Genomic DNA, 12,393 nt, shown 5'->3' with positions numbered 1-12,393 from the left:
CCTCGTCCCAACTTCACGCTTCGTTAGGGAACCAAGCACACACGTGGTTTATGTATGCAGTGCACATGTGAATAAAACGCTCTTATACACAAGAGACCTGGGCCCCTTCTGCTGTGGGGCCACAAAGCTCTAAGCGGCTCACTAGGAAGTGCGCGCATGTACACACCGCCGGTATGTGTCGTCCACCGCCTCATTTATTGACAGGCAACATTGCTATCTTGGTGCCATCTGTGATGGCCATCCCTGGGAGGTCAGCCTCACTTCTGACAGGTACGATGGCTAGGCAGGGTTAGGGGGATCACTGTGTCTCTCGGTAACTGGGACTGTGCCAGATGCCCATCTGGGCACACCAAAATTGTGTCCGTATCAAAGAGAGGGAAGGCGGCCTGGGGCCTGCCCTGGGCACAGTGTCCAGTGCTAGAGGATGGACCAATGCGTCATCCATGACTGTCTGGGGGCCGTGGGGGCTCCCGCAGAAGTCTGGGCTGGGGTCTGCATACCCTGTCTTTTGCTTTCCGTGGGGCCTTGCCTGTGCTAAAGGCTTGGCGCCCATCACTGGTTACCGAGACCCGACGATGTGGCTGGCCGCTGCTAAGCAGGGCTCTCACGAGCCTCTCCTTCACAAGTCGCAAGCCTGTCACTTCTTTCCAGTGTTTTGGGAGTCCAAAAAGGATTCTGAGTGGCCGGTGTACTTTGACACCTCATGGATGGCCAAGGTGGAGAAGCCAACCTGAGAAGGAAGCGTGGCATCGGGCAAGCTGAAGGTGGAATAGTTCTCACTGTCCTTTTTTGTTATCAGGGTCTGGGGGTGAAGGAAGTTCTCCGGGGGACTCTTGCTTTGGAATAAAGCCTTGCTTTTCTCCTGATTTCGGAGGGTGAGTTTCCTCATGGGGTGCACAGGCCACTGGGTGACTCTGTTGGGCACCGTGACTGTCTTTTTGGAGGACAGAGGCTTTTCTAAGGTTTCACAGATGTTTGGGTCATCCAGATACCACCAGTGCTGCAGCGGGTACACGAGGATCGGCAGCAGTGCCAGGACACTGAGGAAGGTGACCCAGCCCAGGGGTATCTTTTTGTAAGGCTGCTTCACTTCATGGCTCTGGGGACAGGGATAGTGGGCCACAGGGGAGGCATGGGGGGCTCAGTCTGGGTGCTCTGAGTGCAGGGTTCCCCCAAGTCCCTGGGGTAGGGTAGGAGATGTAGGATGGGGGCCTGTGTCTATGTGCTTGGGATTTGGGGTCTCCAGGTCTCTGAGGGTAGGAGATACAGGGCGGGGTGCTGGGCCCCCAGGTCCCCACAGGCAGGGGCCGCACCATGCTATCATTCCAGGAGACATAGTAGGGGGATCCACTGTAGTAGAGATTCAGGAAGTAGATGGTGAGCAGGACCAACAGTGTGGGCAACGTCACGTAGCTCCACAGGAAGGTGAAGGGTGACCACACCAGGCTGCCCAGCTGGCCGAACACCTCAGCCCTGAACCTGGGGGAAGGAGGTAACTGTCAGGACATCTGTAACCTGGACCCAGGGAGAGCTTCTATCTCTGGTTCTCTCAGATGCTCTTTTCGCTTGATGTGGGGACTGGGCCCTCCCTGGCTCCGGGACAGCCATGTTGTCACCCCCCATGAGAAGTGAACCACGACTGTCCCTTGGCCTTCAGTGTACCTGAGACTATGTCTCCCTGTAGGAGCTGACTGCTGTCCGAGGACCGGTGGGGGGGTGCCTGTATCCCTGGAAGGCCTAGGATGGACTTAAGAGCTACGCATCCCTCCCACCCCTCCCGACCTCCCCGAGTCTGGAAATCACCTCTTGATTCCATAGAGCCAAGCCAGAGACAGGTTCTGGATCACCACAATTATGATGAGCACCATGGGGACCAGGAGGTCATCGAACAGGAATACCACGTAGCTGCCAGGGCGGCTGGAGAAGACGAGGCTCCCCAGAAATCCTCCCAAGCAGACAAGCACTAAAGGTCAAAGTGGATTGGGGCACACTGGAGTTTGTGAGTTGGGGGGGGGTCCCTGTGAATGCTGGAATACTTGGGGTGAGCATGGGGGAGGTTACAGGGTATGGTTGTTTTTTTTTTCTACCTTGTACCAGATTGGGATGCTTTGCAAAGGTAGAGATGCTTTTCTGCAGAGGAAGCACGATGCCCTCCAGGAGAGTTAGCATGGTGCCCAGACCCATGATAGCCAGGGACATGAAGAAGATGATGGCCCAGAAAGAGGAGCCGGGAAACAGTGAGATGGCTTGAGAGAAGGCCACATACGACAGGCCAGGGCCCTCCATAATCTGTAGGGGGGAGAGGGGGGGGAGAGAAGGGTTCTGAGGCAGTGCAGTATCCGGATAGGATGGGAATGGCGCCGTACTTGATTAGTAATGTCTTTCATGGGTAGAACTGTGACACCCAGCGTTTTCTGGGTTGTCGGATATGAGCCACAGTGTGGCTGTGACTCACAGATGTGGTGGCTGGGTCGTGACTGTTAGTACTGTTGCCTGCCGTGAGCGAGGCTGCCGGGCGGGCCCGGGCCCCTGACAAACACACCTTTTCCTTTTGTATCAGGATGCTGCAGGGCAGGGTTTGATGGATGACCTGACTCTTTAAGTTGTTGGGAAGCTGGTTGATCCAGGCTAGGTATTCCAGTGGGGGTTTATGGATGATGTCTCCGGGAGGCCAGGCGGCCTTGGGGAGGACCCCGTTGGCTATCAGGTTGATCAGATTGGAGACACTCCTGATGGGGTCAGAAGGGAAAAGAAGACAGACAGAGAATGGGCTGGCTCATCAGCCGTCACCATCGAAGGAGAGTAAGGACCAGGTATGGTGGGACGGTCCAGGAGGCACGCTGCCGTGGTTCTGGACGTCCACGGTTGAGGAGTTCCATCTTGTGAGAGCATCTTTGTGTTGTGAGGACGCAGCAGGGTCCTGACACAGCACAGGGAGCTGCAGGGCCAGGCAGAGCAAGCTTCCTAGCTGCCTTTTCCATCCCTTGGTTTGCATTTGTTTTGTTCATTTTTGAGACAGGGTTTCTCTGTGTAGCCCTGGCTGTTCTAAAACTGGCTCTGTAGACCAGGCTGTCCTCGAACTCAGAGATCTGCCTGCCTCTGCCTCCCAAGTGCTGGGATTAAAGACATGTGCCACTACCACCTCGCTTTTTTTTTTTTAATTTAAAAAAAGATTAAAAGAAAACAACAACAAAAAAATCGACTCAGCAGTTCAGAGCACTCGCTGTTCTTGCAAAGGACCTGAGTTTTGTTCCCAGAAACCACGTGACAGCTCCCAGAAGTCTCTAGCCCTTCAGAGTTCCCTTGCCTCCTGCATGCAGGTGGAACCCATACAAGTGCAGATAAATACACATAGATAAAAATTTTGAAAATTTGTTTTGAGACAGAGTCTCAGTATACAGCCATCACTGGCCTGGGACTTACTGTGTTGCCCAGGCTGTCCCATAAAGGCTTGCCTAGCCCAAGCTGTCCTATAGAGGCTTGCCTAGCCCAGGCTGTCCCATAAAGGCTTGCTTAGCCCAGGCTGTTCGATAAAGGCTTGCCTGATTTTTGCCTCCTAAGTCTGGGATTAAAGGCATTTGCCACTATGCTCAGTTATTTTATTTCTTTTTAAAGATTATAATGATGCATTTAATTTTTCTATAGGTATGGGTGTTTTGCCTGCATGTATATGGTGCATATGTCTGGTGCCCAAGGAGGCCAGAAAAGAGGGTTGGATCCCTTAGTAATAGAGGTGCAGAGGTTGTAAGCCACCATGTGGATGTTGGAAATCAAACCCAGGTCCTCTGGAAGAGCAAGTATTCGCAACTACTGAGCCAACAGTTCTCAACCTGTGGGTCACAACCTCTCTGGGGATAAACATGCTTTTCACATTTATGATTTATAACACAGTATCGAAAGGAGCTGTGAGGTAGCAACAAAGAGAACTTTATGGCTGGGGGTCAGCACACCCTGAGGAGCTGCATCCAAGGGTCTAAGCATCAGGAAGGTTGAGAACTGATTCCCTGCTGCTTTGTTTTCAAGATAAAGAGTTTCTCTGTGTAGCCCTGGCCGCCACCTCAATCACTTTCTCTTCTTATAGAGCCATTAACTGTATCCCGAGAGTCCCAGCCTAGTGACCTTGTCTAACTGTCACCGGTGCTCAGACACCCTCATCGACATACAACTTTGGGGAGTAAGCGTGTCATGCACGAAGCCACAGAAACGCAGCAGTCAAGTCCTTGGCACTAGTGCCTAGTGGTCTCAGACTGTAGTCACACGGTCATCTCTTGGTAGACAGTGGTCAGTCACTATTTGGGTCACTGTGAACAGAGCCATGACGCAGATGTCTACCAGATGGTGAGCAGCGGCAGTGGACTGGGCGTCCCAGCGTGGGTGTGATTGGACTTTGAGAAGGACTTGTCTACAAAGGCATTGTTTTACACAGCCGACAACAAAGCACACAGCTCCCGGTTGCTTTCCATTGCTTCCCGTGCACCGACTCTCACAGTTTTCTGTCTTAATTTCTCAGTCTACTTGGTCGGTAAGTGACCCTGGCAGGTATGGCAGTGCGATCTCATTGTGACTTTCGGTTTCTCAGATGCAAGCTGGGTTACTGCGATGCATGCTTATCACCTCGGAACTCGGGAGGACAAGAGAGTGGGATCAGAGATTCAAGGTCTTCCTTGGCTACCTAGGGAGGTCAAAGGCAGCCTTGGCCATATCAGGCCCTGCCTTTGAATAAAAGCTCAACTTCTGTGGACAGATCCCTTGCCGTACAAACCTGAGCTACGGAACTGCACAACAGGGAGAAACAGACTCCACAAAGTTGTGTCCAGGCCTCAACAATCGTGCCCAGATGTGGGCATGCGGTGTGCACAAGCATCAAGCAACAAACAAACAAAAACCTGGGCTAGCCCCAGCTTTCCCAGCTTTGACATCCTAATTGGAAGGAAAACTGTGGAGCTGTTAAACATCTGTGAATGTGGGGCCAGAGAGATGGCTCAGCGGTTAAAAGCACTGACTGCTCTTCCCAAGATCCTGAGTTCAAATCCCGGCAACCACATGGTGGCTCACAACCATCCGTAATGAGATCTGACGCCCTCTTCTGGTGGGTCTAAAGACAGCTATCGTGCACTTACATAGAACAAATCTTTTTTTTTTTTTTTTAATCTATGAATGTTACAACAATTAATGAAAAAAAAAAACCAGGCTCATGAATTTGAAAAGAGCAAGGTAAAGTATATGGGAGAGGTTGGAAGGGGGAAAAGGGAAGGGAAATGAAATAAAACATCAAAAAATTAAAATTAAGAGCATTGCTGTGTGCAACACAAACTCCAGTGCTGCACCCACTGTGGCAGCACACACCTTTATTATTTTATGTGTCCAGGTATTTTGTCTATGTGTGTATGTATTTGTACCCCATGTGAACAGTGCTCTCAGGGGCCAGAAGAGTGTTGGATCTCCTGGGACCAGAGTTATAGATGGTTCATTTGGGTGCTTACGATTGAACTCAGGCCCTCTGCAAGAGCACCCACTGTTCTTGTTTTACTCTTGCTTTTTTTGAGACAGGGTTTCTCTGTATAGCCATGGCTGTCCTGCTCTGTAGACCAGGCTGGCCTAGAATTTCACATATCCACTTCCCTCTGCCTTCCTTGCCAGTGTTAGAAGTAAAGGCGTGTGCCACCACTGCCTGGCTGGGGCCAGTGTTCTTAACCACTGAGAAATCTCTCGAGTCCTGGCACACACCTTTAATTCCAGCACTTGGGAGGCAGAGACAGTAGATCTTTGAGAGTTTGAGGTCTATAGAGTGAGTTCTGGACAGCCAGGGATACACATAGATACTCTGTTTCAAAAAGAAGAGGAGGAGAAGGGAGGAAGAGGAGGAAGAAGAGGAGGAGGAGGAGGAGGAAAGGAGCAAACAACCAAAACCCTAGTGCCCAGCTCCAGCCATGACCAAAGAGGTGGAACATCTGGGAGGAGACTCAGATACCAGCCCTCCCTAAGACTTCCCAACTCAAACCATCTATGCCAACAACTGCTTCCGGAGGCTCAGCAAGCAGTGGCCAGCAAGCTCTGTGGTGTAAATAAGCAAGATGGAAATGTTCCCTAACTTCATTTGCAATTTCTAAGACTGAGATAAGGTAAGGCGGGTACCATCGAGAGGTTTGCTTGGCAGGTCAGTGGGGCCCCTCCCACCTTGGCTGCCCGATAATATCACCCACCTCTTAATACACATAGTGCCGCTGGTTGTGGTCCAGAAGCCCATCACGAGGAAGATGACGAATGAGCTCAGCAACGAAGTCGCCAGGTTGACCATGGCCACAAAGGAGGCCCACTTGATGTAATTCTCACCTCTAGGCTGGTAGGTGGAGAAAGTTATGATAGTGCCCATGCCGAGGCCGAGGGAGTAGAGAACATGGCCTCCAGCCTGACGCCATGCGTCCAGTGATGACAGGATGGAAAGCTGTGGAAGACAGAGGCATTTGGAGTGGTTTCTTGGGTGAAGGGAAGAGAAGGGGTGAAGGCCAGGCAGAGGGACAAAAGATGCAGAGAGGGATGAAGTGGGAGGCCTGTGTGTGTGTGTGTGTGTGTGTGTGTGTGTGTGTGTGTGGTGGGGGGTGATAAGGAGTCTGGAGCCCCGGCCTTACCTCTATGGTCACCAGGCGCCAGAGGCTGGCCCTCACGCTGCCGTTCAGGAAGAGGGTGCGGATGAAGAAGCAGAGGAGGAGGACGTTGGAGAACAATATGGAGAAAATCATCATCTGGCCGGGTGGGGTCAGGAGAAACAGGGAAGAGGAAGACAGAGAACGCATTAGCAAGGGCCGAGAGGAGGGGGCAGGGGGCACACAAGGGGCAGGGAGAGTGGATGCGTGCAGGAAGGCAGTGTCTGAGGAATGCCACCCAAGGTTGACCCCTGGCCTCTGGGAGCCTGTGCATCTCCACCTGCACACAAGTCTGACGCCAAGCTCCTGAACCACCTGGCAGTCGCAGGCATGCTCCTGTCTCTAAAGCCTCTCCTTTTCTTCCTTCCCTACAAGTCCTCCCACGCAGCCTCCGGTCCTGCGAGCTCCCTTCGGCCTTGCTACCCACCCTGGGTTTTGAGACCAGGTCTCACAGTGCTGGATTAGACGAGGCTGACTGGCCAGTGAGCTGCTGGGGTCCGGCCTCCCGTCTCTGTTTCCCAGTTCTTGATTCCAAGCCTCCATGTTTTTGTTTTTGTTTTTTAACCTGGGTGCTGGAGATTAAACTCAGGAACTCCTGCTTCTGTTTCTTTGTTTTGTTTTGTTTTTGAGACAGGGTTTCTCTGTGTAGCCCTGGCTGTCCCAGAACTCACTCTGTAGACCAGGCTGGCTCTCAACTCAGATCCACCTGCCTCTGTCTCCTGGGTTCAGGGATTCATTTAAGGCCTGCGCCACCCCTACCCCCACCTGGTTATGCTTCTCTGTCAAGCCATCTATGTCCCCAGCCCATGACGACTAACCTTGTCAACCTGAGAGGATTTAGAATTATGCAGGAGTTGGAAGCATGCCTCTGGGGGTGTCTGTGAACTGTGTTAGAAGAGGATTAACCAATCTGGAAAGACCAACCTTAACTGGCCATGTCTACATCCCTTGAGCCTGGAGCTTGATGGAATCAAAGAGGGACAAGGGGCGGCCACCTCAGCAGCGACAAGCAGCTAACTCTGCTTCCTGCTCTGTGGTGACCTGAGCATGTGCCAGGTCCCAGCCATGTGTTCCTAGTGCCACAGGGCCTCGTGCTGTCACACCTTCCCCTCCACAGTGGACTGTACACCCTCACACCACGAGCCCAAATAAATTCTTTCTCCATGAAGTTGTTTCTTGTCGGGCCACAGTGATAGGAAGAGTAATGAAAAGAGGCCCCTTTGCACTGGGTCCACTGGTCCTGGTGGAGTCTGGATTTGCAGGATTTCATCAAGAATGAAGTGTTTTGGCCTCTTAGGATGTGCAAGGGAGTCCAGATGTTCACATGACACAGAAACCAGAAGAGGGCACAGACATGGAGATGGCCACACACACACCACATATGCTACAGATGGGATGCCAGAAAGGAGAACACTTGCGCATATTAACGTGCACGTGGTAAAGCCTGGGAAGGCTGGGACCCAGGGTCTGTTTAGGAGAGGTGAAAGATGGATCAAGTTTCTGCATAGTGATGGTGACCAGGAAGCTGGGTCACACAGCTTCCTTGAAGTGGGTATGGCCTCTTGCATGGAACTTCTGCTGGGGACACTGGTGGCCCCGAGCCCCAGGAGGAACGTGTCCATTGGGGCACTTACTAGCACTGAGATCTTTATCCTGGTGACCATGGTGACATAGAGGAAGATCCACGTGGCAAAGAGGCACAGGGTCACGTTCAGGACCAGCACCTCTATCCCTTCTTCCATTTGATTGGAGGCTTGAAGGAGAGTGTGATACCAGAAATACTGGTGAGGCTCTGACCAAAGGCAGGTATTGCCTGCTGAGGAGGGTAGGGAGGTCCAGACACTTACAGGCCATCTCACAGGGCATCTCCCCTAGCTATTGCACCCCTGTCCCTCTCCTTACCAACCATGCTTAAGTTTTCTACCAAGGGGCAGTTTTGCCAGGGTAGAGGGTAATCGAAGGACTGGCCAAGGTAGAAAAGGCTCCAGGAGACCAGGGCACTGTTATACAGGACCACCAAGACACAAGCCTGTGGAGAAGAAGGTGGGTTTGAGGGCATCATGGAGAGAGAGAGGACACTGGGGACTTGGGTCTCTGCCAGCCCACACTTACCAGTATGTTGGAGTAGCCCACACCACTAAGCCAGGGGACCAGATATTTCCAGGCCTGGATGTTGTCCATACGTAGCCACTGTCCAATGACCATCTCCATGTACATGAGGGGGATGCCCAGGAGCAGGAGAAGGATGAAATACATCAGCAGAAAGCTTCCTGTGGAGAGAGCAGAGGCTTGCTCAGGCAGCTGGGAACCCCTCATCCCTTACATTCTTCCCGGGGAGAGGGAGGTGTCTTGTCACCCCTTCCTTAATCTCAGAACACAGTCCCTGGCCTCACCGCCTCCGTTCTGGTGGCAGAGGTACGGGAAGCGCCACGTGCTGCCGAGTCCGATGGAGAAGGCCACCAGGATTAGGATATTCTCCGTCTTCTTAGCCTGGAAGTGGTTTGGGATCTTGGTAACGCGGACCTCTCTGGTCCTGAAGCCCCGGGACACAGATGTGGGGTTGTCGCTCTTCTTGCTTGCTGTGTGCACTTCCTCCACGGGCTTGTTCTTGAGTTCTAGAAAGTCTTCAAAGGATTGGTCCATGGTGCTCTCTGCACTGGCTCGACTCCTGATGGGGTTTTGAGGTCACCAAAAACGGACTTTAGGGACAGACTGTGGTGTGGCACCAGCATCCAGAGAGGCACAAGGGGATGGAGGGGCACAAAGTATTTGCTTTATAATGAATTGTCCTGGCTGGGGATGGGGGACAGATAATCCTGTAAAGGTGCTTGCTGCCAAATCTAATGACATGAGTTCAATTCCTAGGACCCACGTTCTGGAAGGAGGGACCGAATCCTGAAAGTTGTCCTATGACCTCCTTATGTGTCCAGTGGCATGTCTGTGTTAACACCCACGCACATAGCACAGCAAATCAAATATTTAAAAAGCATACATCATTAGATGTTTGGGTTTTATATAGCTTTGGAGTGTATAGGTTTGTTTGGAGACAGGGTCTCACTAGCTCAGACAGGTTTCAAGCAACGTATGTCGCTGAGGATGGCTTGAAATGCCTCATCCTCCTTCCTCCACCTCCTGAGTCCTGGAATCACACAGTTTTGCTTTATAGTTTATAGTTTAAAAAGAGGCAGATGCTCAGGAAAAGGCCATGTGCTTCCAAACACATGCCATTTATGTCACGGAAAATACACAAAAGGAACCACACATTTTACAGTGGTCAGCACTATCTGGGGACCGAGGAGGCGGGTCAGCCACTATAAGAATGCACACTGCTCTTGCAGTCAACCCAAGTTCAGTGCCCAGAATCCACCTTGAGTGGCTCACGACCATCTGTGACTCCAGCCCCAGGGGACCTGACACCCTCCTTCTATCCTTTGCAGACACCTGCACCCATGTGCACATACTTAGACATAGACACACACACAATTTAAAATAAAAGTAAATCTCAAACAATGAATGTTCATGGATATGCACACGTGGAGATCAAAGCTCAACACCATGTCTTCCTCCATTGTTAACCATCTTACTGTTTCAGACAACGCTAGCACAACCTAGTGCTCATACTATGGCTAAATTGGCTAATTAGTGACTTCTGGGAAATACACCTGTTTCCACTTCCCCAACATGAGTTTACAGATCCTGGCCCTGTGTCATACACCAGGCTTTTATGTGGGTGCTAGGCAGAAAACTCCAGTCTTCGTGCTCCGAACACACTAAGCCCTCTCTCCACCGGTTTTAAGGCAGCACCTTACACATTATACCCTTCAAGAGCCAGAGTGTCAGCAATCCTGATTTACATGCATACGCAGCCTTAGATATGGATATGCCTGATGTTGGTCCTGAGATCGCAGACTCAGGCTTTTACCTCACTAGGACACCTCAAGGAAAGCCTTTGGTCCCATTCCGCAGGCAAAAGGCAGCCAGCATCTTCTCTGGGAACAGAGATGTCCAGCAAGGTTTGAACTTGTGGCTTGAGAGGGAGAGTACTATTTGCTAGGTGAGGTACCTCCTGGCTGAGTTTTTTAATTGGGGGGGGGGCCCTAAGTATACGTGCCCATGGGCCACAAGAGGATACCTGATCTCCCGGAGCTGATGATATAAGCTGTTGGGAGTGCCTATGTCTGTGGTAGGCCTCTTAGCTGCTAAGCTCTCTGCCTCTCCAGTTGTCTGGTTGACATTTGAAGTTTTAGTTTAAGGTTCAAGGCCTGTATGGTGTTAAAGGATACCATGATTTTAGCTGAGTGTGATGGCACACCCACCATCCCAGAACTCCCAAGGCTGACCTAGGACTAGCAAGAATTCAAGGCCAGGTTGGGATACACAGTAAGACTTTGTCTCAAGAGTAAAAAAAAAAAAAAGTTATATCATGTGACCTTTTATTTTATAACACTGGGACTGAAGAAACTTTTGTCATAGTATAGTGGATATACACAGGATTGAAACCTATTTATTAATATCTACATGTACTGTATGAATTTCTCATAAATTATACTATATCATAAGTATTTTCCTATGCCATATTTATTTATTATTTTGTTTCATGAGACAGGGTCTCTCTGTATAGCTCTGGCTTACTAGGAACTTGCTAGTAGACCAGGCAGGCCTCAAACTCCCAGTGATCCTCCTGCTTCTGCCTCCCAAGTGCAGGAATGCTCCTACTTATTGAGACAAGATCTCACTGTGTAGCTCTAGCGGTCCTGGACCTACGTAGATCAACTGACTCCAGAAATCCTCCTGCCTCTGCACCTGCAGTGTTAGGATTAAAGGAGTACGGCTCCACGTCCAGCTTCAAAGCTTGGTTGTTAACAGTTGTACTTCACTCTCCAAAGTCACTACAGAAACCTTCTGGTACCTTTGGTCGGCTTCCTAAATCGAGACAGCCCCGCCAGCAGCGTCCCGACGGCGCCCCCGCGCGGCCAGGAAGGAAACGGCGGCCTCGCCGTGGACGGGCTTCCAAGTGGGCAGGGCTAGCGGTCGGGACTGACTCAGTGGTCCGTACCCGCCTCAGCGCGTGAACCTCGGCCCCGCGCCGCTCGTGGGCGGAGAGTCCCACGTCGTCGCGGCCCCCGTGGTCCGAGAACCCGCGCGGGAAGCGGCTACTTCCCTCTCTGTCCCAACGAGCTGGCCTGTGACGTCACCAGGATTCCCTGGAGTCTGCCCTGGGGCTGTTAGGTCACCTGTTGCCAGGTAGCTATACCTCAATGGGCTGAGTGAGGTCACTGGTTGCCAGTTAGACTTCACACGCACACATGAAGGAGGGAAAAAAAAGATGCCAGGAAAAATGCCCACTGTCGGGGCACATAGCTATGATCCCAGCGCTTGAGAGGTAGAGAGGTCCGTGAATTCCAGGTCCTCTTGGAAACGAGACTGAGAGATAAATAAAAAGTAATGATAGAAGGAGGAGGAGGAGAAAAGAAAGCAGAAAAGAAAAAGGATGAAACAAACCAAAGATAATCAGAAGAGGAAAGTGTAGGTTCCAATGCTATTTTTGAAACTATGTGAGGAAATGTGAGAGAAAGTAGAAGTGAAAGAAGAGACAGTCTCCAAATTTAGAATCGTAGCGCTGTCCTATATGAAATTCTAAATGAACAATTCCTAAAACCCTGGAAAAAGTAGCAGTGCTCGTACCTGCGCTGCCAAAGATGAGCCAAGGATCTGGGTTAAGATTCAGAAGACAAATATGGATTTATCC

At 51.2% G+C, this 12,393-nt stretch overlaps 1 protein-coding gene across 9 annotated transcripts; it reads right to left on the bottom strand.

Moving 5' to 3' along the window:
* Nucleotides 1–174: 174 nt before the first annotated feature.
* On the bottom strand, nucleotides 175–11,840 carry Slc6a21 (solute carrier family 6 member 21). Of its 9 annotated transcripts, none has more exons than XM_006541270.1 (13): nucleotides 11,554–11,840; nucleotides 10,777–10,906; nucleotides 9,038–9,312; nucleotides 8,757–8,914; nucleotides 8,547–8,673; nucleotides 8,279–8,460; nucleotides 6,630–6,743; nucleotides 6,204–6,445; nucleotides 2,543–2,729; nucleotides 2,088–2,289; nucleotides 1,804–1,963; nucleotides 1,314–1,479; nucleotides 175–1,099 (listed from the first exon to the last, which is right to left on the bottom strand). In XM_006541270.1, the coding sequence occupies exons 3-13, from the start codon at nucleotides 9,285–9,287 to the stop codon at nucleotides 638–640; spliced, it is 2,250 nt and encodes a 749-aa protein (XP_006541333.1). In that variant the 5' UTR covers nucleotides 9,288–9,312; nucleotides 10,777–10,906; nucleotides 11,554–11,840; the 3' UTR covers nucleotides 175–637. The 9 variants fall into 9 exon arrangements, with proteins under 9 accessions (XP_006541333.1, XP_017167866.1, XP_011249212.1 ...); XM_017312377.1 differs by having other exon boundaries at nucleotides 8,279–8,457; XM_011250910.1 differs by having other exon boundaries at nucleotides 8,279–8,397.
* Between the last annotated feature and the right edge of the window lie 553 nt (nucleotides 11,841–12,393).

Source organism: Mus musculus, chromosome 7 (genome assembly GCF_000001635.26).
Source record: "Mus musculus strain C57BL/6J chromosome 7, GRCm38.p6 C57BL/6J".
In the NCBI taxonomy this organism is placed as follows: domain Eukaryota; kingdom Metazoa; phylum Chordata; class Mammalia; order Rodentia; family Muridae; genus Mus; species Mus musculus.
The sequence above is the reverse complement of the archived record's forward strand: the minus strand, read 5'-3'. Positions and strand labels throughout refer to the sequence as shown.

Coding starts and splice junctions, on each gene's coding strand:
- Slc6a21 (XM_006541270.1), bottom strand. CDS start 9,287: ATGGACCAATCCTTTGAAGACTTTCTAGAACTCAAGAACAAGCCCGTG. Junction 6,744..8,278: donor GGATAAAGATCTCAGTGCTA/GTAAGTGCCCCA, acceptor CCACCCGGCCAG/ATGATGATTTTCTCCATATT. Junction 1,480..1,803: donor TGGCTCTATGGAATCAAGAG/GTGATTTCCAGA, acceptor TCCTTCCCCCAG/GTTCAGGGCTGAGGTGTTCG.